Source organism: Macaca nemestrina, chromosome 20, assembly GCF_043159975.1.
Source record: "Macaca nemestrina isolate mMacNem1 chromosome 20, mMacNem.hap1, whole genome shotgun sequence".
Taxonomy (NCBI): Eukaryota; Metazoa; Chordata; class Mammalia; order Primates; family Cercopithecidae; genus Macaca; species Macaca nemestrina.
This window is the reverse complement of record NC_092144.1, coordinates 39,311,467-39,336,534: the sequence shown is the minus strand read 5'-3', so window position 1 is coordinate 39,336,534 and position 25,068 is coordinate 39,311,467. Positions and strand designations below refer to the sequence as shown.

The 25,068-nt window shown below is 46.1% G+C and overlaps 1 protein-coding gene and 1 pseudogene across 7 annotated transcripts in view; both read right to left on the bottom strand.

Annotated features, from left to right (window-relative positions):
• Positions 1–20,985, bottom strand: part of LOC105495616 (URI1 prefoldin like chaperone) — a 92,590-nt gene extending 71,605 nt beyond the window's left edge. Inside the window, exons 1-2 of one of the 7 annotated variants that reach the window (XM_071085931.1) lie at positions 1,765–1,964; positions 1,686–1,722 (exon numbers count right to left, since the gene is read on the bottom strand). In XM_071085931.1, coding sequence (XP_070942032.1) covers positions 1,686–1,722; positions 1,765–1,820 — 93 coding nt within the window. In that variant the 5' untranslated portion in view covers positions 1,821–1,964. Of the gene's footprint in view, positions 1–1,685; positions 1,966–20,569; positions 20,626–20,896 lie in introns of those variants that run through there. The other 6 variants (XM_011765375.3, XM_011765379.3, XM_024797223.2 and 3 more) reach the window with 6 other exon arrangements.
• A 210-nt stretch (positions 20,986–21,195) lies between these two features.
• LOC139360236 (peptidyl-prolyl cis-trans isomerase A pseudogene) lies at positions 21,196–23,470 on the bottom strand (annotated as a pseudogene).
• Between the last annotated feature and the right edge of the window lie 1,598 nt (positions 23,471–25,068).

The window sequence follows — 25,068 nt, the reverse complement described above, 5'->3', positions numbered from 1 at the left end:
TCACATTCTCTGAAAGAATAAAAAATGCCAAGTTTTGGCAAAAGGAGTAAGATTTCATGAGGGGCTGTTTTTTCTTTCTTTTCTTTCTCTTTAAAAAAAAAAAAATACATTAATGTCTTATAATTTAAAAAGGCCAAACTAGTTAAGTTAAATGTGTGTGTGTGTGTGTGTGTGTGTGTGTGTGTGTGTGTGTGTGTATTTTTTCTTCTTAGGAAAGGGTCTCACTCTGTCGCCCAGGGTGAAGTGCAGTGCCATGACCATGGCCCAATCAAAACTCCTGGGCTCAAGTGATTCTCCCACCTCAGTCTCCCAAGTACGTGGTACTACAGGCGTGCACCACCATGGCCTGGCTAATTTTCTGTATTTTTTTGTATATACGGGGTCTCCCTATGTTGCCGAGGCTGGTCTCGAACTCCTTGGCTTCAAGCAATTTCACGACCTTGACATCCCAAGCAGCTGCGATTATAGGTTTGAGTCACCACGCTAGCCACTGGATTTTTAAACCTTCATCTTGAAAATAGGCTTCCAAACCTAACAGTTGCGTTATTAGAGAAAAATGGCTGAGAAACGGAAATCCAACCCATAAAATAAACCAATCAGAACGAAGAATGATTCCCGCAGTTGATCCCAACAGGTAGTTTCCAAGCAAACGAGTGTTTTTTAAGTTCTATTAAAACCCCTATCTAGTTGAACTGAGTACATTTTTGTATCTATATAAATAGCCGTTCTTATACAGGAATGTTCAATTAAACAGTTAAGAACTTTTAAACTGCTTACAGTGTTGAAGCAACTTCCTAACCCTTTATAATCCATGATGCTCTTCCATAAATGACATAAAATATTTTAAGCAAATTAAATACTGCTTTTCAAAGTAATAATTTCAAGACACTTGAGGGGACAGAATCAATCTGAAAGATCCACAGAAAAATCAGATTTAACAATAAAACTATTTCTTAAATTGGGAATACTTCTTTATATAAAGTCCCACTAGGAAACACAAAACTTTGTACCCTCTTCACCAGTAGTTTAAAACTCATTTATTATACGATGAAATTAAAATTTATAAAAATGAGCCGGGTTCGGTGACTCACGCCTATAATCCCAACACTTTGGGAAGCGAGGTGGGGGGGAAGCGAGGTGGGGGGGAGGCGAGGGGGAGGATTGCTTGAGGCCAGAAGTTCGAGATTAGCCTGGGCAACATAGTGAGACTCTGTCTCTCTTTTTTTGTTTAAATGGCATTATAGTGTTACAAATATTAAATAACCAAATATTGCACAGGAAGCATTATCATGACAAACGCAGTAAAACTTTTCCGTGCAATCAAATAAAGAGCAACAAACAGTATACATTTCAAGCAATGTTTAGGATATTACAAGCTACAAATATTAAGGCTAACGCTTCCGTTGACAGCGTGCTGCCCCCGCCCCCAAATTCCCACGCGCTGCCGCACGCCTTCAGCTCAGAAGCCCCCTTCCCTGGGCAGGCGAAAAGGCTGCACACCCCCCACTCCGCTGCGAGGTCAAAGGACTGCAGACAAAGACAACAGAAGCACGTGACAAAAGTTTTCCCCCGTTCCCTCCGCGGGCCCGGGCAGCTGGGCCTAGGCCACGCGGGGCAGCGGCCCGGAGCACAGGCAGGGACGGCCCGCCGGGCGGAGGCGGAAGCGGCGCGGGGCTGCCAGTTACCTTTTCCTGCTCCTCGCGCAGCCGCGCCACGTCCGGGGCGCGCAGCGGTACCGGGGCCGGGGCTGGGGCCGGGGCCGAGGCCGAGGCCGAAGGGGACGAGGGGTCTGGGGGCGTCTCCACGGTGGGCGCCTCCATGACCGGCCAGCGGGCCTCAGTGCGGCGAGTGAGTCCTGAACAAGCGCCTGCGCAGGCGGCGCGGTCGGCGGCTACCCAGCGCCCGCGCGCCCGCCTTCAGGCACCGCGCGCCCCGCGCCCAGGAGGCCGCGCCCGCCGCCGCCGCCGCCGCTGCTCGCTTCCGCGCCACCCGCGGCCGCATCTCACACGCGCATGCCCCCGCTGCCGCCGCCCCGCAGCGGGCTCCCAGTAGCAGGCCGGCCGCCAGGTACCGAGACGCCTCTCCGGTGCTGGCCCAGCTAGGTGTCCCGTGGCGGCCGCGCCTCCTCCGCGCCTCCTCACAGGCCCCGCCCCGCGCGGCACGCCGGAAGCAAGCGCGCTGGCCCCGCCCCAAGCAAGCGCGCCGGCCCCGCCCCCGACACGCCCAGCCTGCGCAGGCCCCGCCCCCAGGGGAGGGACAGGTGCGGACCGCGTGGCTGGGGCTGGAGGTGGTTGCCGCTGGGCTGCGTTTGTATCCCTCTGCAAGCTTACATTTTATACCGATATTTCTTTCTTTTTTTTTGAGGTTAAGTATATGAAAGCACTAAATATAGGCTTTGGAACCTTAAAAATAAAAAAGCTTACGTTCTAGAGAAGCACCACGCCCAGGAAGCGCTGGGCCACAAGAGCCACGTGTCGCCTTGAGTGCCCCATCTCCCTCCCTGTTGTTTCGCGCTGCATCTGTATCTAGGAGCTTAATTCATGTACTAGAGCTGTTTCATAAGCACATTTAATTTTAGCAAATTCAACTCTTTTCTGTGTCTTTTTAGGGAGTTGAAATATACAATTATATTTTGCATGTTCATTAATTACTGTACACATTATATTTTCTCATATAAATTAAGCTACTATACTAATTTTAATATGCTGCTATGAATGGACTAAGAAATTTTCCAAGGATAACTTTGCCCCCGCTTTTCTTTTTTCTTTTTTTTTTTTTTTTAAGAGACCGAGTCATGGTCTGTCGCCCAGGCTGAAGTGCAGTAGTGCCGTCATTTCTCACTGCAGCCTCAAACTCCTAGACTCAAGCGATCTTCCCATCTCAGCCTCAGGAGTAGCTGGGACCACCGGCCCGCACCAACACATCCTGTTAATTTTTCTATTTTTCGTAGAGGCAGGGTCTCGCTATGTTGCCCGGGCTGGTCTTCACATTAAGCGAGCCTCCTGTCTTGGCTTCCCTGAAGTGCTCGGATTAAAGGTGTGAGCCACCACGCCTGGCCGGTTCGATTATTTTAGGACTCCTGTGCCCACTTGCTCCTACAGCCCTTTGCACAGCCTCCTATTAACCTAACTGCATGGAAGTGGCCTTGCCCTATGCTGCAGTCGCTAGCAGCAAAGATGGGTCCTGTTCGTTCCACATTATACAGACAGGTCTAGGCAGAGAGATGCCTGCAGAGTCACAGCCTAGTGTGCCTGCTTGCTCTGCTTCTCTTCCCTCACTCCTGCCCAGCTCCGAAGTCCAGATCCACCCATTTTTTTCCTTTTTATGGCTTCAAAGGAAGAAAGCAAGGACAACTTGGGAAAAGATAAATGTTCATTCCTGCACATTTTTCCTCACTGCACATCCAACCATCATCACCTCTGGAACAGCCAGAACTTGACCATTCTTACCACCTCCTCTACCACCACCATCCTCTCTCCATCCCTGGCCACCTCAGCAACTATTGATCGGGTCTTGCTGCCCCCACTCTTATCCTTTGTAATGGAGATTGGCAGCTGCACACCCCACTTCCCCTTGTTTGGGGGCTCAACCCCAGACCACATAGTCCTGTGCCTGTAGGAAGCTGACCCACACCCTAGCTCCAGGCAAAGGGGGTGATGCATCTCCCTTGTAAGTAGTTGGTTCAAATGGGTGTGTGATGTCGTGCAAATAGAGATTTCCCCGAGGCTTCTGAGAAGGTTTTTTTTTTTTGTTTTTTTTTTGTTTTTTTTTTGTTCTGTTGCCCAGGCTGAAGTGCAATGGTGCCATCTTGGCTCACTGCAACGTCTGCCTCCTGGGTTCAAGCGATTCTCCTGCCTCAGCCTCCAGAGTAGCTGGGACTACAGGCGCGCGCCAACACGCCTGGCTAATTTTTGTATTTTTAGTAGAAACAGGGTTTCACCATGTTGGCGAAGCTGGTCTCAAACTCCTAGCCTCAAGTGATCCACCCGCCTCGGCCTCCACAAAGTGCTGGGATTACAGGCATGAGCCAGCATGCCCTGCCTGAGAAGGTTCTCCTTCATTCTTCGAAAGTGCTCCCATAAGGAATCAGTCTATCCCCTTGGCCAGGAAGTGCAAATCAGGTAGCCCTGTGGGTATCAGATAGCCCCCGCCCCCCCAGACCACCTAGACACTCCAGTACTCAGAATGAAGTGCAATCTGCGGTCAGCAGAGCTAAGAACAGAACCCAAGTCCTTGACAACGTCACACAACTTGATCCAGGGCTGAATCAACCAACTCTGAAGTCTGCATCACTTCTGAACTTCCCGTTTAAAAGGCCAGTAAATTTTCTGAATGACCAGGACAATTTTCTATCACGAGCAGCCAAAGACATCTGATGCGCACACCCCTAAACTATTCTCCAATCAGCAGCCTGGGTGAGCTTTTCAAAGGGGATCACGTCATGTCAGTCTCCCTTCTTGGGCCCTCCATGGCTTCCCACAGCAACCAGAATCAAATCCAGACATCCTGCTAGAATTCGGCATCGTCGGACCCACCTTCCCCACCTCCAACCAAGCCCCCTACCACTCAGGCCAACCACAAAAATTTCTCTCTTCTTCAGACACTCCAGACTAGTTCCTGCCTCAGGGCCTTTGCACCTGCTGATCTCTCTATGCCTGCAATACTTCTCCCAGATCTTTCCATGGTTGCCTCCTTTCCATTACTCAGGCCTCAGTTCAAATAATAACAGGGCTTTCTTGAACTCCTGTCCACAAAAGCCCCTCCCCTCTCATCTAGGCACCCGCCCTCACCTCACTTTTTAAATTTACTTTGTAGCACTTATCACACTTTCAAATCATCAGCTTTGGCCGGGCACAGTGGATCATGCCTGTAATCCCAGCACTTTGGGAGGTGGAGGCAGGCAGATCATTTGAGGCCAGGAGTTTGAGACCAGCCTGGCCAACATAGTGAAACCCCATCTCCACTAAAAATACAAAAATTAGCCGGCGTGGTGGCACACACCTGTAATCCCAGATACTCAGGAGGCTGAGGCAGGAGAATCACTTACACCTGGAAGGCAGAGGTTGTAGTGAGCAGAGATCATGCCACTGAACTCCTGCATGGGCAACAGAATGAGACTCCGTTTCAAAAAAAAAAATTGGCCAGGTGCACTGGCTCACGCCTGCAATCCCAGCACTTTGGGAGGCTGAGGCGGGCAAATCACCTCGGGTCGGGAGTTCGAGACCAGCCTGACTAACATGGAGAAACCCTATCTCTACTAAAAATACAAAATTAGCCAGGTGTGGTGGTGCATGCCTGTAATCCCAGCTACTGGGGAGGCTGAGGCAGGAAAATCACTTGAACCCTGGAGGTAGAGGTTGCGGTGAGCCAAGATCATGCCATTGCACTCCAGCCTGGGTAACAACAGCGAAACTCCATCTCAGAAAAAAAAAAAAAAAAAGTAGGTCAGGCACAGTGGCTCATGTCTGTAATCCCAGCACTTTGGGAGGCCGAGGTGGGTGGATCACGAGGTCAGGAGATTGAGATCATCCTGGCTAACATGGTGAAACCGCATCTCTACTAAAAACACAAAAAATTAGCCAAGCGTGGTGGTGGGCACCTGTAATCTCAGCTACTTGGGAAGCTGAGGCAGGAGAATGGCATGAACCCGGGAGGTGGAGCTCGCAGTGAGCCGAGATAGTGCCACTGCACTCCAGCCTGGGTGACAGAGCGAGACTCCATTCCCCCCCCAAAAAAAAAAAAAGTAAATATTATTTTATTACCTTATTATTTTATTACTTATTATTGGTTAATCCCTTCTTCATGTGCCAGGTCCCCCCACTGCGAATGGGAGACAAGAGTTGACCAAGGCAAGCACCAGTCCTATTCATAGATGTTGGAGTCAATAGAGTGCCACTGACATGGTTTGGATATTGTTCCCTCAAAATCTCATGTTGAAATGTGATCCCCAATGTTGGAAGTGGGGCCTAGTGGGAGGTGTTTGGGTCTTGGGGGCGGATCCCTCACAAATGGTTTGCTACTCTTCCTGCAGTAATGAGTTCACATGAAAGCTGGTTGTTTAAAAGAGCCTGGCACCTCCTCCTTCCTCTTTTGCTCCCTTGCTCTTATTTCCACTTGCCATGTGATGTGCAGCTCCCCATTTGCCTTCCACCATGATTGGAAGCTTCCTGAGGCCTCACCAGAAACCAAGCAGACGTTGGTGCCACATCCTTGTATGGCCTACAGAACTGTGAGCCAAATAAACCTCCTTTCTTTACAAATTACCCAGCCTTGACTGGGAGCAGTAATTCACATCTGTAATCCCAGAACTTTGGGAGCCCAAAGCAGGTGGATCTCCTGAGGTCAAGATTTTGAGATGAGCCTGGCCAATATGGTGAAACCCCATCTCTACTAAAGATACAAAAAATTAGCCGGGCAAACCTCATGAGACATGAATAAACAGCCAGGAGAGTTCTTGGTGAAAAAAGAGGCTGCTGGTTGTTGGTAAGAGAACAACAGGATGGATGCAAAAACAGCTGCCATGCCCCATTTCTCAGCCCTCACCCCACCATGGGGCTGTAGGAATAGCTTTCCTGGAATGGTTGGCTGGTTGCAAGGTAGGCAAGATGATCCTTGTCCTCCAAAAATTGGGGAATTTTTGAGTCCTGAGGGATTAGCATGGACTCCTGTATTGGTTTCAGCCCTCTTCTGCTTCCTGTGGCAGCATCCATCAGGAGATTTGAAAGGAAAGAACACCTTTTTGGAGCCAGAAATTTACAGATATCATTTCCAAGTCACTGGTTGCCTATAAAGATTATGAAACAAAAACTTCAGTAACCCCATCCAATAAGGACTACACACTTTGCAAACATAGTTTGGAAAAGTCTCTAAACAAACAGATGGCTGCAACCCTCAACAAGCAAAAATCAACAATCCCTGAAGAGGAGGAGAATCTGATTTTCAGTTACCACAATAATGCCAAGTGCTCAACAAAATATTACAAAGCATACAAAAAAAAAGGAAAGTATAGCCCATTCATGGGGGGAGAAAAATAATTGGATAGGAACCATCCCCACGGAAGCCCTTACATTGGAAACGTTAGTCAAAGACATTAAGTCAACTGTCTTATGCCCAATGAGCTAAAGGAAACCAAAATAATGTATGAACAAATAGGGAAGGCCAACAAAGAGATAGTTTAATCTTACAAAAAGGAACAAAATAGAAATCCTGGAGCCAAAAAGTACAATAGCTGGAATTTAGAAATTCACTAGAGAGGTCAAAAAGCTGATCTGAAGAGTCAGGAAGAAGAAAGAATCAGCAAACTTGAAGATAAGGCAATTGAAATTGTCCAGTTGTAAAGAGAGAGAAAAAAAAAAAAAAAAAAAGGAAAAATAGGCTGGCCATGGTGGCTCATACCTGTAATCCCAGCATTTTGGGAGGCTGAGGTGGGTGGATCACTTGGATTCAGGAGTTTGAGACCAGCCTGGCCAACATAGTGAAACCCCATCTCTACTAAAAATACAAAAATTAGCCGAGCATTGTGACGCGCCCTGTAATCCTAGCTACTGGGGAGGCTGAAGGCCAAGAATCACTTGAATCAAGAAAGAGGAGGTTGCAGTGAGCTGAGATCATTCCACTGCACTCCAGCCTGGGTAATGGAGTGAGACTCCATCTCAAAAAAAAAAAGAGAAGGAAAAATGAGCAGAGCCTGATAGATCCATGTGATGCCATCAAGCATATATCAACATATGCATAGTAGAAGTTCCTGAAGGAGAAGAGGAACAGAAAGGGACAGAAAAGAAATTTGAAGAAATAATGGCTGAAAACTTCCCAAATTTGATGAAAGATATGAACATACACATCCAAGAAGCTTAACAAATTCCAAGCAGGAGAAACTCAGAGATTCATATTGAGACTCATAGCCAGATTGTCAAAAATCAGAGACAGAAAGAGAATCTGGAAAGCAGCAAGAGAGGAACAACTTGTAAGGTACAAAGAGTCCTTGGTAACATTAATAGCTAAGTTTTCATCAGAAACCATAGAGGAGCTGGGTGCAGTGGCTCATGCCTGTAATTCCAGCACTTTGGGAGGACGAGGCGGGCAGATAACCTGAGGTCAGGAGTTCAAGACCAGCCTGACCAACATGGTGAAACCCTGTTCTACTAAAAATACAAAAATTAGCCCGGCATGTTGGTGGGCACCTGTAATCCCATCTATTCAGGAGGCTGAAGCAGGAGAATCGCTTGAACCCGGGAGATGGAGGTTGCAGTGAGCTGAGATCACGCCATTGCACTCCAGTCTGGGCACAAGAGCAAAACTCCGTCTCAAACAAAAAAAAAAGAAAAAAAAAGAAAGGAAAAGAAAAGAAGAGAAACCATAGAGGCCCAGAGACAGTGGAATAACACAGTTAAAGTCCTGAAAAGAAAAAAAAAAAAGACTGTCAACCAAGAATTTCCTACCAGACAAACTATCCTTCAGTAATGAAGAAGAAATTAAGACATTTTCAGATAAATAAATGCAGAGAAAACTCATTGCTGGTAGCCCTGCTCTACGAGAGCTGCTAAAGTGAATCCATCAGACTGAAATGAAAGGACACTTGATAGTAATTCAAAGCCACAATGAGAAAAAAAGAACACTGATAAAAATAATAACTGCATACATTGGTAAATATAAAAGCCAGTACTATTGTAGGTTTGGTTTGTAATTCTTCGTTTTTCACCTATCATTTAAAGGGCAAATGCATGAAACAATAATTATAAATCTACGTTAATGGGCACAGAATGTATAAAGATATGATCTGAGACAATAATATAAAGAGGGAGGGACAGAGATGTATATGAGCAAAGTATTTGTATCCTATTAAAACTAAGTTGGTATTATTCAAATTAGGGTGTTATAAATTTAAGATGCTAATTGTGATCCCCAAGGTAACCACTAAGAAAATAACTGAAAAATATACAGACAGGGAAAGAAAAAGGGAATCAAAATGGTACACTAAAATATATTAAATACCGAAAAAATGTAATAGTGGAGGAATTGAGGAACAAAATACAAAAAATATACAGAAGGCCGGGCGCGGTGGCTCAAGCCTGTAATCCCAGCACTTTGGGAGGCCGAGACGGGCGGATCACGAGGTCGGGAGATCGAGACCATCCTGGCTAACATGGTGAAACCCCGTCTCTACTAAAAAATACAAAAAATATATATATATATATACAGAAAAGCAAATAGTTATTAAATAAATGGCAGAATTAAATCCTTTATTTTAATTGCTTTAAATGTAAATGAACTAAACTGTCTAATTAAAGGGCAGAGACTGACGGAATGGATTTCTAAAAATTATTAATTTATATGCTGTCTACAAGAGACTTACTTTAGATCAAAAGATTTGAAAGGATGGAAAGCAAGAAAATAATATGGTCACATTGGCTCATGCCTGTAATCCCAGCACTTATGCTAGCAATCCCTTGGGAGGCCAAGGCAGGTGGATCACTTGAGCCCAGGATTCAAGACTATCCTGAGCAACATAGTGAGACCTGGTCTCCAAAAAAAAAATAAGCCAGGTGTGGTGGCACAGCTACTTGGGAGGCTGAGGCAGGAGGATTGTTTGAGCCCAAGAGGTCGAAGCTGCGGTAAGCCATGAGCTCACCACTGCACTACAGCCTGGGCTACAGAGCAAGACCTCATGTCATAACAGAGAAGAAGAGATGTGAACAGTAGCATGTATGTACACATAAGAAAAACCATGTGGGATTATAGTGAGAAAGCAGCATCTGCAAGCCAAGGGGTGAGGCCTGAGAAAATATCAACCCTGCTGACACCTTGATCTTGGACTTTCAGCTTCCAGAATTGTGAGGAAATAAATTTCTATTGTTTAAGCTACTCACTTCATGGTAAAGTGTTGTCATGGCCCTAGCAAACTAACATAGCAATAACTTAACTATCTGGGTTGGGTAACTAGAAAAAGAAGAGTAAACTAAAACCAAAGCTAGCACAAAGAAGGAATAAGGCTGGGCACGGTGGCTGATGCCTGTAATCCCAGCACTTTGTGAGGCCAAGGCAGGTGGATCACCTAAGGTCAGGAGTTCAAGACCAGCCTGGCCAACATGGTGAAACCCCATCTCTTCTAATAATACAAAAATTAGCCTAGCATGGTGGCAGGCACTTGTAATCCCAGCTACTTGGGAGACAGAGGCAGGAGAATCGCTGGAACCTGGGAGGCAGGAGGTTGCAGTGAGCCAAGATGGCACCACTGCACTCCAGCCTGGGTGACAGAGCAAGACTCCATCTCAAAAAAAAAAAAAAAAAAAAAAAAAGGAAAGAAAAGAAAAAAGAAAGAAGGAATAACAAAGATTAGAGTGCAGAAATACAAAACAGAAAATAGAAAAATGATAGAGGAAATCAATGAAAATAAAAGTTGATTTTTTTTTTTAAGAGACTGAGTCTCAGTCTGTTGCCCAGGCTGGAGTGCGGTGGCACAGTCTCAGCTCACTGCAACCTCTGCCTCCCAGATTCTAGCAATTCTCCTGCCTCAGCCTCCTGAGTAGCTGAGATTACAGGTGCAAGCCACCACGTCCGGCTAATTTTTTTGTATTTTAGTAGAGACAGCGTTTCATCATGCTGCCCAGGCTGGTCTTGAACTCCTGAGCTCAGGCAATCCACCCACCTCAGCCTCCAAAAATGCTAGGATTACAGGAGTGAGCCACTGCACCTGGTCAAAAGTTGATGTTTTTAAAGATCAACAAAATTGACTGAGAAAAAAAGAGAAAAGAGTCAAATTATTTAAATCAAAAATGAAAGTGAGACAGTACTGTTTTGCAGAAATAAATTGGATAATACTATAAACAATTGTACTCCAAAAAATTGGAAAACCTTAGATGAAATGTACAAATTTTTAGAAAAACACAAACTACCAAAACTGACTCAAGAAGAAATAGAAAATCTGATTGGATCTATAACAAGTAAGGATATTGAATCAGTAATCAAAAACTTGCCAACAAAAAAAGCCCAGGAACAGATTATTTCAAGATGAATTCTACTAAACATTTAAAGAAGTAACACAAATCCTTCTCAAATTCTTCTGAAAAATTGAAAAGGAAAGAACACATTCTCTCAGGCCAGCAAGACAAAGACACTGAGAGAAAAGAAAACTGCAGACCACTGTTCCTTATGAACATAGACACAAAAATTCTCAACAAAATACTAACAAATTTGGCAGTATATTTGTAAGATTTTATACCATGAACAAGTGGAATTTATTCCAGAGACACAATGGTGATTCACCATATAAAAATAAATTGATGTAGGCCGGGCATGGTGGCTCACACCTGCAATCCCAGCACTTTGGGAGGCTGAGGCGGGAGGATCACCTGAGGTCAGAAGTTCGAGACCAGCCTGGCCAACATGGTGAAATTCTGTCTCTACTAAAAATACAAAAACTTAGCTGGGTGTGGTGGTGGGCACCTGTAATCCCAGCTACTCAGGAGGCTGAGGCAGGAGAATTGCTTGAACCCGGGAGGCAGAGGTTGCAGTGAACTGAGATCATGCCACTGCACTCCAGCCTGGGCAACAAGAGGGAAACTCAGTCTCAAAAAAAAAAAAAATAGAATGAAGGGGGAAAGCCACATAATAATCTCAAATGGGCCTGGCACGGTGGCTCACGCCTGTAATCCCAACACTTTGAGAGGCCGAGGCAGGTGAATCACCTGAGGTCAGGAATTCAAGACTAGCCTGGCCATTATGGTGAAACCCCATCTCTAATAAAAATACAAAAATTAGCTGGGTACGGTGGCAGACACCTGTAATCCCGGTTACTTGGGAGGCTGAGGCAGGACAATCGCTTGAGCCTGGGAGGCAGAGGTTGCAGTGAGCTGAGATCGTGCCACTGCACTCCAGCCTGGGTGACAGACCAAGACTGTGTCTCAATCATCATCATCATCATCATCATCATCATCATGTCAAATGATGCTGAAAAAGCATTTGACAATATCCAACATCAAGATAAAACACTTAGTAAAGTAGTAATAGAAACGAACGTCTTCAACATTATAAGGACCATATAAGAAAAGCCCATAACTAACGTAATCATGAAAGACTGAAGATTTTTGTCCTCTAAACTGGGAACAAGACAAGGATGCACACTTTTACCGCTACTATTTAGCATAGTACTAGGAGTTCTAGTCACAGCAATTAGGCAAGCTAAAGAAATAAAAGGCAGTCAAGTTAGAAGACAAGAAGTAATATTATCTCTCTTGGTAGATGATATAATCTTATATGTAGAAAATCCTAATGAATACTACCCAACACACACACACACAACTGTTAGAGCTAATGAATTCAGCAAAGCTGCAGGATACAAAATCAACACATGAGAATCAGTTTCTATATAATAGGATATATATTTCTATATAGTAGGAAACAGCAATCTGAAAAGAAAATTGAGAAAACAATTCCATGTACAGTAGCATCAAGAATAAAATATTTAGTAAAAAATTTAACCAAGGACAAGCCAGATTTGTACATTGAAAACTACAAAACACTGCCAAAAGAAATTAAACAGAAATATGTGGAAGAACATCTTGCGTTCATGGATTGGAAGACAATATTATTAAGATGACGATTGTTGGCCGGGCGCGGTGGCTCAAGCCTGTAATCCCAGCACTTTGGGAGGCCGAGACGGGAGGATCACGAGGTCAGGAGATCGAGCCCTTCCTGGCTAACACGGTGAAACCCCGTCTCTACTAAAAAATACAAAAAACTAGCCGGGCGAGGTGGCGGGCGCCTGTAGTCCCAGCTACACGGGAGGCTGAGGCAGGAGAATGGCGTAAACCCGGGAGGCGGAGCTTGCAGTGAGCTGAGATCCGGCCACTGCACTCCAGCCCGGGCAACAGAGCAAGACTCCGTCTCAAAAAAAAAAAAAAGATGACGATTGTTATGGGCTGAATGTTTGTGTTCTTCCAGAACGCATATGTCAATGCCCTAAGAGCCAATGTGACTGTTTCTGAAGATAGGGCCCTTATGGAAGTAATTAATGTCAAATGAAGGTGGGGCCTTGGTTCAATAGGATTAGTGTCCGTATCCTGGCAGAGATACCCGAGAGCTTTCTCTCCCTCTGCATGCAAGGAAAGCCCATCCAAGGATATAGTAAGAAGGTGGTCATGGACAAGCCAGGAAGAGAAACTTCATGAGAAACTGGCTTTTCCAACACCTACATCATGGACCCTTAGTTTCCAGAGCTGTGAGGAATATCAATTTCTATTGTTTAAGCCACCCTGTCATGGTATTTTGTTATAGCAGTTCAAGCAGACTAATACAACAATGTTCCCCAAAGCCATCTACAGATTCAGTGCAATTCCTATCCAATCCCAATGGAATTTTTTTTTTTTTTTTTTTTGCGGAAGTAGCGAAACTGATCCTAAAATTTGTATGGAATTTCAAGAGACCCAAATAACCAAAATAACCAAAAAACAAGAACAAAGTTGAAGGTCTCATACTTCCTGATTTCAAAACTTAATACAAAGCTACAGTCATCAAAACACTATGAGGCCAGGCATGGTGGCTCATGCCTGTAATCCCAACACATTGGGATGCCAAGGCGGGTGGATCACTTGAGGTCAGGAATTCGAGGCCAGCCTGGCCAACATGGTGAAACCCTGTCTGTACTAAACTACAAAAAAAAAAAGGTGGGCATGGTGGCAGCTAATAGTATTCCTAGCTACTACTTGGGAGGCTGAGGCACGAGAATCACTTGAATGTGGGAGGCAGAGGTTGCAGTGAGCCGAGATCGCACCACTGCACTCCAGCCTGGGGGACAGAGCAAGACTCTGTCTCAGAAAACAAAAAAACAAAAACACTGTGGTCTCAGATAGTCATATAGTCCAACAGACTAGAATAAAGAGCCCAGAAATAAACCCTCTCGTGTACTGATTTTTGACAAGAATTTCAAGACCATTCAATAAGAAAAGAACAGTCTCTTTAATAAATGGTGCCTTATATAAGAAGTATACAGAAAAAGAAAAAGAAAACAAAACAAATGGTGCCAAGGAAGCTGGATATGCACGTGCAAAAGAATGAAGTTGGACCCTTGCCTTATACTATGAATAAAAATTAACTCAAGATTGATCAAAGACCTGAATGTAAGACCTAAAGTCAAACTCAGCAGAATCCACAGGGGCAAATCATGATCTTAGATTTGGCAGTGGTTTCTCAAATAAGCCACCAAAAGCACAGGAGGCAAAAGAAAACAACTGTAAATTGGACATCATCAAAATTAAAAACTTTTACGCATCAAAGGACACTATCAGCCGGGCATGGTGGTTCATTCCTGTAATCCCCTCACTTTGTGAGGCTGAGGTGGGCAGATCACTTGAGGTCAGGAGTTCAAGACCAGCCTGGCCAACATGGTGTAACCCCATCTCTACTAAAAATACAAAAAATTAGCCCAGTGTGGTGGTGGTACCTGTAGTACCAGCTACTTGGGAGGCTGAGGCAGGATTATCTCTTGAACCCTGGAGGCAGAGGTTGCAGTGAGCTGGGATCAGGCCACTGCACTCCAGCCTGGGAGACAGAGCAAGACTCCATCTCAAATTAAAAAAAAAAAAAAGACACTATCAAGAGAGTGAAAAGATAACACACAGAACGAGAAGAAACACTTGCAAATCTTGTATTTTATATATAAGGGTTTAATATCAAGCACATATATATTGCACTGTTTTCTTTGTTGTCATTGAGCTGCAGGAGTTTCATGGAAAACCCCAAAATGAGCAAAGAACTTGCATAGCTATTTCTCCAGAGAAGATAAACAAATGGCCAATAGGCACATGAAAAGATGCTCAATATCACTAATTATTAGGGAAATGCAAATCTGAATCACAATGAGAGACCATCTCACAGCTGCTAGCATAGCTATTATTTCTTATTTTTTTATTTTATTTCTTTATTTTTTTGAGATGGAGTCTCACTCTGTGGCCCAGGCTGGAGTGCAGTGGCATGATCTCAGCTCACTGCAACCTCCACCTCCTGGGTTCAAGCCATTCTCCTGCCTCAGCCTCCCGAGTAGCTGGGATTACAGGCACATCCCACCACACCCTGCTAATTTTTGTATTTTTAGTTGAGATGGGGTTTCACCATGTTGGCCAGACTGATCTCCAACTCCTGACCTCAAGTGATCTGCCCACCTGAGTCTCCCAAAGTGCTGGGATTACAGGCGTGAGTCACTGCGCCCAGCCTTAAATTTTTTTTTAATTAAAGGAAGATAAGTGTTGGCAAGGATGGAGAGAAATTGAAACTCTCTTTCATTCCTGGTGGGAAGATAAAATGGTGCAGCCATTCTGGAAGACAGTTTGGCAGTTTCTTACAAAGTCAAACATAGACTTACACAACCCAACAATCACACTCCCAGGCATTACCCAACAGAGTTGAAAATTTATGTCAATACAAAAACCTTCATGCAAAAAGCAAGAACATGGTTTCAAAATACGTGGGTTTAGTGACCACGATAATGTGCAAACCAAGAATTGCCTGTTTTGAATGTGTTACTTCCTGTCTTGGAGCCTCACTTTCCCTAAATAAGAGCAAGAGCTTGGGGATTCCTGAGAGGTCTCCTGCTTTGCTGGTGAAGGGACTTGGGAGTCTGCAAACATCCCTAGATGAGTCCTGGGTGTCACCTTGACCTGGCTTCACACTTAGAGTTGCCAGGTTTAGCAAATAAAAATATAGGTCATTCACCTAAATTTGAATTTCAGATGAACAACAAGTAATCCTTTAGTATAAGTATGTCCATGTAATATTTGGAGCATCCTTCTACCAAAAAGAAAATTCATGGTTTATCTGAAATTCAAATTTAATGTATTTTATCTGGCAATCCTATTCCCACTGCCGCCCTTGAGAGCCTCCCCGCTTCCCCTCCACATCCATTCTCCTATGTTGCTTTGAAAATAAAACAAGCATCAGGGACTGACACACTGATTTCAAAGTCCCTGCCACTTAAATGGATCCCTTTCATCTACCAGGAACTGAAGATGGAAACAAGTGGGCGGGGACAAAAGAGAGCTGAGTGAAGGGAGGTGGCGGAAAGGAAAGGGGTGTTTCGTGAAGTCGACCCAGCCTGCTGTCTCCACTGAGGTTCGGAGGCCTCAGGGTTGGCCTCCTGCAGTGCTTCTCAACCTCAGATGCGCGTTGGGAGCTCTGAAAAATAATGCTTGGGCATGACCTGGGTGGTGGGAATTTTTTAAGCTTCTCTAGTAATTCCTCGAAACAGCCTAGGCTGCTGTTTTCTTGCTGCTAACAAACCAGCCAAACTTAGTGGCAAAAATCACGGCTCCCAGCCAGGAAGCCAGGCAGCAGGCAGCTCTCATTCAGAGGCTCATGCAGCTGAGGTCGTCTTGAAAACTTCTGCTTGCACGTATCTGGACTTGAGAGTAACTGTCACCTGGGATCTCCATAGGGCAGTCAACCAGATCACCCGAATGTGGCCTTTCCTTATAGTCTGGGCTTCTTTGCAGGATGGCTGTTGAGTTCCAAGGGAGCCAGGCAGAAGTGGCATGACCTTTTTTAATCTAGCCTGGGATGTCGCGCAGTATCCCTTCAGCCACATTCTACTCATCAGAAGCAAGTCACTAAGGCCAGCTCACATTCAAAGGGGATGGAATTAGGCCGGGCACCGTGGCTCATGCCTATAATCCCAGCACTTTGGGAGGCCAAGGTGGGCAGATCACTTGAGGTCAGGAGTTTGAGACCAGCCTGACCAACATAACAAAACCCTATCTCTACTAAAAATACAAAAATTAGCCAGGCATGATGGCAGGTGTCTGTAATGCCAGCTACTTGGGAGGCTGAGGCATGAGAATTGGTTCAACCCAGGAGGTGGAGGTTGCAGTGAGCTGAGATCATGCCACAGCACTCCAGCACTCCAGCCTGGGTGACAGAGTGAGACTCTGTCTGGAAAAAAAAAAAAAAAAAACCGGGTGCAGTGGCTTGTGCTTGTAATCCCAGCACTTAGGGAGGCCGAAGCAGGCGGCTCACCTGAGGTCAGGAGTTTGAAACCATCCTGGCCAATATGGTGAAACCCCATCTCTACTAAAACACAAAATTAGCCGGGTATGGTGGCATGTGCCTGTAATCCCAGCTACTCAGGAGGCTGAGGCAGAAGAATCGCTTGAACTTGGGAGGTGGAGGCGGAGGTTGCAATGAGCTGAGATTGCACCACTGTACTCCAGCCTGAGCAAGAGAGCAAGACTTCATCTCAGAAAAAAAAAATAAAAATAAAAAATAAGGGATGAAATTAGACTTCATCTCTTGACAGGACAAATGCCAAGGAATTTGTGATCCTATGTGAAAACCACCACAGCTACCACTGGAAAAAAAGTCTCCAGAATCCATTCTCCTGTCTACACTCCTCCAGCCCAATGCTGCTTACCTGGAAAATCCAGTGGCCTCTGCAAGGTCTCCCTGCCTCCCATCTCCCACCCCAGGCTGCCCTCCACACTGCAGCTGGAGTCTCGAGCCCAGAGGGTAGAGTCCAGGGCCCCCACAGGCTGGTCTTTGTGTCTCTAATTCATTCGCATCCTCAAGCTCCCAGGCAGAGCCAGACTCAGTACAAGCAGGTGCTCTCCTGGGCCATGCATGTGTCTAGCTCCTGCCAGACAGGCACATCATCCCTTAGTGGGGAGCCACAAAACTCCCCAACTCCCACCCTCCTCCTTCAGGATCTTACCCAGGCCCCTCTCCAGGGAAGCCTTCTCTGAGCACCCCCAAGGTGGGTCAAGCTCAGCTCCCTGGACTTTCCTTTGCAATGTGTACATCATTTCACACATTTTCTTTTAACCTTGTACTGCAGTTTAACACATATGCAGAAAAGTGCACAAATCCTTAGCGAATTTTAACACAGTGAGCAAGCTTGTATATCCAGCTCTCAGGTCAAGAAATAGAACATTTCTAAGTCTGGGCGAGGTGGCTCATGCCTGCAATCCCAGCACTTTGGAAGACTGATGTGGAAAGATCACTTGAGGCCAGGAGTTCAAGACCAGTCTAGGCAACATAGTGAGATCCCTTCTCTATAAAAATTTGTTTAAAATTAGCCAGGCATGTGGGCACATTCTTGTAGTCCTAGCTACTTGGGAGGCTGGGGCAGGAAGATCACTTGAGTCCAGGAGGTTGAGGCTGCAGTGAGCTATAATTGCACCACTGCACTCCAGCCTGGGCAACAAAATAAGATTCTGTGGAAGGAGGGAAGGAAGGAAGGAAGGAAGGAAGGAAGGAAGGAAGGAAGGAAGGAAGGAAGGAAGGAAGGAAGGAAGGAAGGAAGGAAAGAAGGGAGGGAGGGAGGGAGGGAGGGAGGGAGGGAGGGAGAAAGAAAGAGAGAACATTTTTACTCAAGTGATGGGTGCACCAAAATCTCAGAAATCACTGCTAAAGAACTTATTCATGTAAGCAAACACCACCTGTTTCCCAAAAGCCTATTGAAATAAAAACAAAGAAAAAGTAAGATGAAGAAAGAAAGAGAGAGAGAGAGAGAGACAGAGAGAGAGGGAGGGAGGGAAGGAAGGAAGGAAGGAAGGAAGGAAGGAAGGAAGGAAGGAAGGAAGGAAGGAAGGAAGGAAGGAATGAATTCCTAGAACCCCAGGAGCCCTCCAAGGTCCTTTTGTTCACCATCCACCATCCCTTCCTCCCCCTAGCCCTGGTAACCACTATTCCAACTTCCAATCCTTTAGGTTAGTGCCACCTGTTTTCAAACTTCATACCAATGGACTCATATGGTATGTGCTCTGGGGTCTGGTTTCTGTGTCCAGTCTCATGTTAGTTCTTGCTGCATTTTAATCAGAACTAGCTACATAATTTGTGTGACCCAGTGCAAAATGAAAGTGTAGACTGTCCCCCCCGCAATCCCACCCCCAACACCGTTAAAAAGTTATTAAGAATTTCAAGATGGCAGCTGCAGAGCCTAAGTCAGTCATGTGATTCTTCTGAGTGCAGGGCGCTGTGTAAGTCACACATGCCCATGAAGCCATCCTGTTTCCAGTTGCCTATTTGCTCGAGTGTCTCTTCCTTGAGGGCAAGAGCTGTGCTCTGGGCAAGTCACCATCTCTGTGGAGCTTCTTTAGCCTTCGTTCATTAAAACCTCACAGAGGCCTGAGGCCTAGAAGGAGGGTGATCATTATAAGCATCACACCCGTTTAATTGATGCAATGTCTAGACTGAAAATGCCGCGGGACTCAGCCAAGGTCCCACAGTGAGTGAGTGCAGGGATGGACCTCAATACAAGCCTTCTGGCTCTAGGCAGCCTCCACCTGCCTCCAGCTCTGCCCTAGAATCTACTGCATGCCAAGTCCTGGACCCAGGGTAAAGGAAAAAAAAGAGTTCCTGCCCAGAAGGAACTTTCAATTCAACTGGAAAACAAAAACAGGACTTATACACATGAAAACATTATTAACCGAAACATTTTGTCCTTCATGTGTGGGCCTTGTAGTTGTAAGAACTGGAGGCTGTCTCTGCCTAACCACGCAAGAAGGATCAACTAGGGAGGGTGCAGCCAGGCATGGTGACTCACGCCTGCAATCCCAGCACTTTGAGAGGCCAAGGCAGGGGGATCACCTAAGGTCAGTCGTTCCAGACCGGCCTGGCCAACATGGTGAAACCCCGTCTCTACTGAAAATACAAAAATTAGCAGGGCGTGGTAGTGCATGCCTGTGATCCCAGCTACTTGGGAGGCTGAGGCAGGAGAACCACCTGAACCCAGGAGGCAGAGGTTGCAGTGAGCTGAGATCACACTGTTGTACTCCAACTTGGGCTACAAAGTGAGACTTCATCTAAAAAAAATTTTTTTAAATTTTTTTTTTAAAAGAGGGGGTGCAGAGAGCCTACACAGGAAGCTGAGGGCAGGCAGAGCTCCTGGGAGCCCTGGGAGCCGAGCAGTGGAGTCCCACCCCAGCTCTCACAGGGACACGGTCTGGTTAGCGTGATGCTGTTGCATCTGTGTACCACACATTCCGGCCATCCCATCAGTCCTGGCATCACTTGCTCACAGGACAGCCTCTGATTGGCTGAGCTCTGGCCTGGGGCTCAACCTCTGGCTCTCCTAGAGCTGGGAGACAGACGGAGAGCCTGGCCCCTCTGTTATCACAGTGGGAGGGAGGGCATTCCTCAGAAAGAAATCAAGGGGTCGTGAGGACCAGGGATGAAAGTATGGTGGTTAAAAAATGACAGAAATTCCCTTTAATGCATGTATTTGTTTAGATCACCAGTACACCAAGCAACAGTGGGGGACTCCTGTCCTTGAAACTGACTTTGCCTGTGCTTGTGGAGGAGGCAGGCAAAACCATTGGAAAAGGCGAGTCCGCAAGCACCCATGTGTTTGTGAAAGTGTGGTGTGATGGTTACTTTTAGGTGTCAACTTGACTGGGTTAAGGGATACCCAGATAGCAGGTGCAGCATTATTTCTGGGTACATCTAGTAGGGTGTTTTCAGAGAGATTGGTACTCGAATCAGTAGACCGAGTAAAACACATCTGCCCTCACCAATGTAGGTGGGCGACATTCAATCCACCAAGGGCCCAAATAGAACAAAAAGACAGAGGAAAAGCAAATTCACTCACTTCTGGACCTGGGACATCCACCTTCTCCTGCCCTGGGACATCGAAGCTCCTGGTTCTCAGAACTTCAAGCTCAAACTGAATGACACCATCAACTTCCCTGGTTCTTCAACTTGCAGACGACATACTGTGGGACTTCTTAGGCTCCCAATCACTCAGGCCAATCTCCATCATAAATCCCCTCTTCTACATCTATAGTTATGTCTATAGCGCCATCCTGTTTGTTCTGTTTCTCTGGACGACCCTGACTAATCCATGTGGTTAAAGTAAAAACCCCCAAGCCCCACACTAACAGCGGAGAAGCTATAACACAGTCAAGCTTCGACTCACCAATGCACATGCCAGAGCCCTCATAGAAACGTGGCTTCCTTGAAGGGAAGACCATGTTATCATCAGGGCAGTGACCTCCAAGGAGCCTGGAAAAGAGTGAGAAGGTCCACTGGCAAGAATGTGGAAAGAATTCCCATCTGTGACACAGGAGAGAGGCCCAGAATCTGGCGGACATGAAGATTCCAATTCTGTCTTGTGGGCCGGGACACATCCCCAGGCCTCACCCAGCACCCTGGGGCTGGAATACACCTCTAAATTGTATCCCACCTCCAGTCCCAGCTAGGTAGGACTGTCTTCTGGGAAGTAGATTGTGGGAGCCATGTCGTTTGTGGGTGACAGTTGCCTATTGCTCCCTGGACTGGGCAAAAGGGGCTCCATTTGCCCTCACTACCTCCTCTTCCCAGTGCTAGGCAGAGCAATATCAGTGGCGACGCCATGGGGCATAGTTATGAAAGTGGGAAAATGCTTGATCCCACTTGTGCAAGAATTTTCTGCTCTGTAACAAATACACAGCCACAGCTAACCGACACATGGACACTCCAAAGCTCAATGGCTGAAAAAAACAATGATGTCTTATTTTTCATGAGTTTGTGGGAGGGCTGGAGTGCTGCTGGAAGTTGAAGGCTTGGCTGAGGCAGCTCTGCTCCACATACTTCACCCTTATCCTAGGACCTGCTGATTTTGTCCCCTTAGAGATGGCAGAAATGCACAAGATGGCATGGAGACACTCAGGGCCTCTGGAACTGGTGCACTGTCACTTCAGCCTGGTTCGATTGGTCAACACAGGTCTCATGACCAGCCCAGAGTCACATTGAGAGGGCACTGCAAAGTGAAGTGGCAAAGGGTGTAGATACAGAAAGAGGTGACGAAGTGAGGCCAGTGCTCAAGGGTGAATGGAGCTGGGGGACAGAAACTAGGAAGCCAGTTTGATCCACGCCAGGTTGCAAAGGCAAGTTCAGGCCATGCACAGAGGAATTGAGAGAAGAGTCAAGCCTGGGGGAAATCCCAGGGAGAGAACAGAGACGAGGGAGGCACAAGGCCATGGTGCTGGTGGCTGAAAGTGGCCTGGAGCAAGCTGGCGGTAAGCATGAATCTCATCAGCTTCTCCTTGTGCCAGAAAGGGCTTGTGCCAGGGTGCCCAGGCCCATAAAGCACCACATCAGGGCAGACCTGTTCCAAAGATCCAGAGCAATTTTAGATGTATCTGTGTTTATTTTTGTTGTTGTTGATTTTTTTCATTTTTGTTGTTGAGACAAGGTCTCACTATGTTGCCCAGGCTGGGCCTGAACTTCCAGGCTCAAGCACTCCTCTCTCCTGGGCGTCAGCTGGGACTACAAGCATATGCCACAGCTTCTATCTGTTTTTATTAAAGCCATATTTCCTGAATTTTAGCCATTCGCATTCAAATTTTAGTGATTTTTTTTGCCATATCCGCTTGCTGCCCATACTAATATTTACTTGATATTTTTATTTAAATCAACTCATATTTTTTGTTGTCATTATTTAGTTTTTATTTAATAATCATAAACTTGACTCTGCAATCCAGCTAGGCATGGAAGGGAAGAAGGAAATCTTGGAGCTCAAAGGGAACTGCAGTGAGAGCACAAAGATTCTAGGACTCTGTGAGCAAATGGGGTGGTGGAGGAGTGCTCTCCTGAGCTACAGAAGGAATGGTCTCAAGGTTAAGATAAAACATAAGTCGACTGGGCACAGTGGCACAAGCCCGTAATCCCAGCACTTTGGGAAGCCAAGGTGGGAGGATCACCTGAGGTCAGTAGTTCAAGACCAGCCTGTCCAACATGGTGAAACTCTGTCTCTACTAAAAATACAAAAATTAGCCAGGCGTGGTGGTGCTCACCTGTAATCCCAGTTACTCAGGAGGCTGAGGCAGGAGAATCACTTGAACCTGGGAGACGGAGGTTGCAGTGAGCCGAGATTGTGACATTGCACTCCAACCTGGAAGGCAAGAGTGAAACCTTCTCAAAACCGAAACAACACAAACACAAGTCAAGCTTATTAGAGTCATTCACAGTCAGCAGTGGTGATCTTCTTGCTGGTCTTGCCATTCCTGGACCCCAAACCCTCCATGGCCTCCACAATATTCATGCCTTCTTTCACCTTGCCAAAGACCACATGCTCGCCATCCAACCACTCACTCTTGGCAGTGCAGATGAAAAACTGGGAACCGTTTGTGTTGGGTCCAGCATTTGCCTTGGACAAGATGCCAGGACCTGTCTGCTTCAAGATGAAGTTCTCATCATCAAATTTCTCCCCATAGATGGACTTGCCACCAGTGCCATTGTGGTATGTGAAGTCACCACCCCGACACATAAACCCTGGAATAATTCTGTGAAAGCAGGAACCCTTATAACCAAATCCTTTCTCTCCAATGCTCAGAGCATTAACACTTTCTGCTGTCTTTGGAAACTTGTCTACAAACAGCTGGATGGAGATGCGGCCCAGGGGCTCATCGAAGAACTTGGTGGGGTTAACCATGGCTGATAGTATGGGGCCCCTGGAGGCAATGGTGGTGTATGCAAAACTCAACTTATATTTTTAATGTAAAGATTTAACTTAATAATATTCATGAAATCATTGACTTCTGTGCTTGTTTATATATACATACACACACACACACACACACACACACACACACACACATATATATATATATATATATTTTTTTTTTTTTGAGACAGAGTTTCATTCTATCACCCAGGCTGGAGTGCAGTGGCACAATCTTGGCTCACTGCAACCTCCACCTCCCAGGTTCAAGCAATTCTTACGCTTCAGCATCCTGAGTAGCTGGGATTACAGGCATGCGCCACCACATCTGGCTAATTTTTGTACTTTTAGTAGAGTCAGGATTTCACCATGTTGACCAGGCTGGTCTCCAACTCCTGACCTCAAGTGACCCACCTGCCTCGGCCTCCCAAAGTGCTGGGATTACAGGTGTGAGCCACCGCACCCAGCCTCAACTCATATGTATATATGTAGGTGCAATCTCAGCTCACTGCAACCTCTGCCTCCCAGGTTCAAGCGATTCTCCCACCTCAGCCTCCCTGAGTAGCTGGGATTACAGCTGAGTAGCTGAGATTAGCCACCATCATGCCTGGCTAATTTTTGTATTTTTATAGAGACAGGGTATCACCATGTTGGCCAGGTAAGTCTTGAACTCCTGACCTCAGGTCATCCGCCTGCCTCATCCCCCCAAAGTGATGGGATTACAGGTGTGAGCCACCGCACCTGGCCCCAATTCATATTTTTAGTGTAAAGATTTAATAATATTCATGAAATCATTGACTTCTCTGCTAGCTGTATCTTTCCTAATGTCACAGTAAAACAACCTATAACCTCCAGGACAAAATAATTTATATATATATATATAGATAGATGGAATTTCACTTTGTCGCCCAGGCTGGAGTGCAATGGTGCATTCTCGGCTCACTGCAACCTCCACCCCTCCAGGTTCAAGTGATTCTCCCACCTCAATCTCCCGAGTAGCTGGGATTATAGGTGCCCACCACCACGCCTGGCTAATTTTTGCATTTTTAGTAGAGACAGGGTTTCACCATGTTGCCCAGGCTGATCTGGAACTCCTGACCTCAGGTGATCTGCCTGCCTCAGCCTCCCAACGTGCTAGGATTACAGGTATGAGCCATCATGCCTGGCCAATTATTCATATTGTTATAGAAAGAAAACAAGTCATAGGATATCTAGAGTGTGAATCCATTTATACAAAAATTGAAAACAGCCACCACTACATATTTGAGGTAAAGTTTAAAAGGGTCAGTCCGGGCCAGGTGCAGGGGCTCACGCCTGTAATCCCAGCACTTTGGGAGGCCGAGGTGGGTGGATCACAAGGTCAGGCGATTGAGACCGTCCTGGCTAACATGGTGAAATCCCGTCTCTACTAAATATACAAAAAATTAGCCGGGCATGGTGGCGGGTGCCTGTAGTCCCAGCTACTCAGGAGGCTGAAGCAGGGGAATGGTGTGAACCCAGGGGGCGGAGCTTGCAGTGAGCAGAGATAGCACCACTGCACTCCAACCTGGGCGACAGAGTGAGACTGTCTCAAAAAAAAAAAAAAAGGATCAGCCAGGTGAGGTCTGGAGTTCGAGACCAGCCTGGCCAACATGGTAAAACCCTGTGTGCACTAAAAATACAAAAAT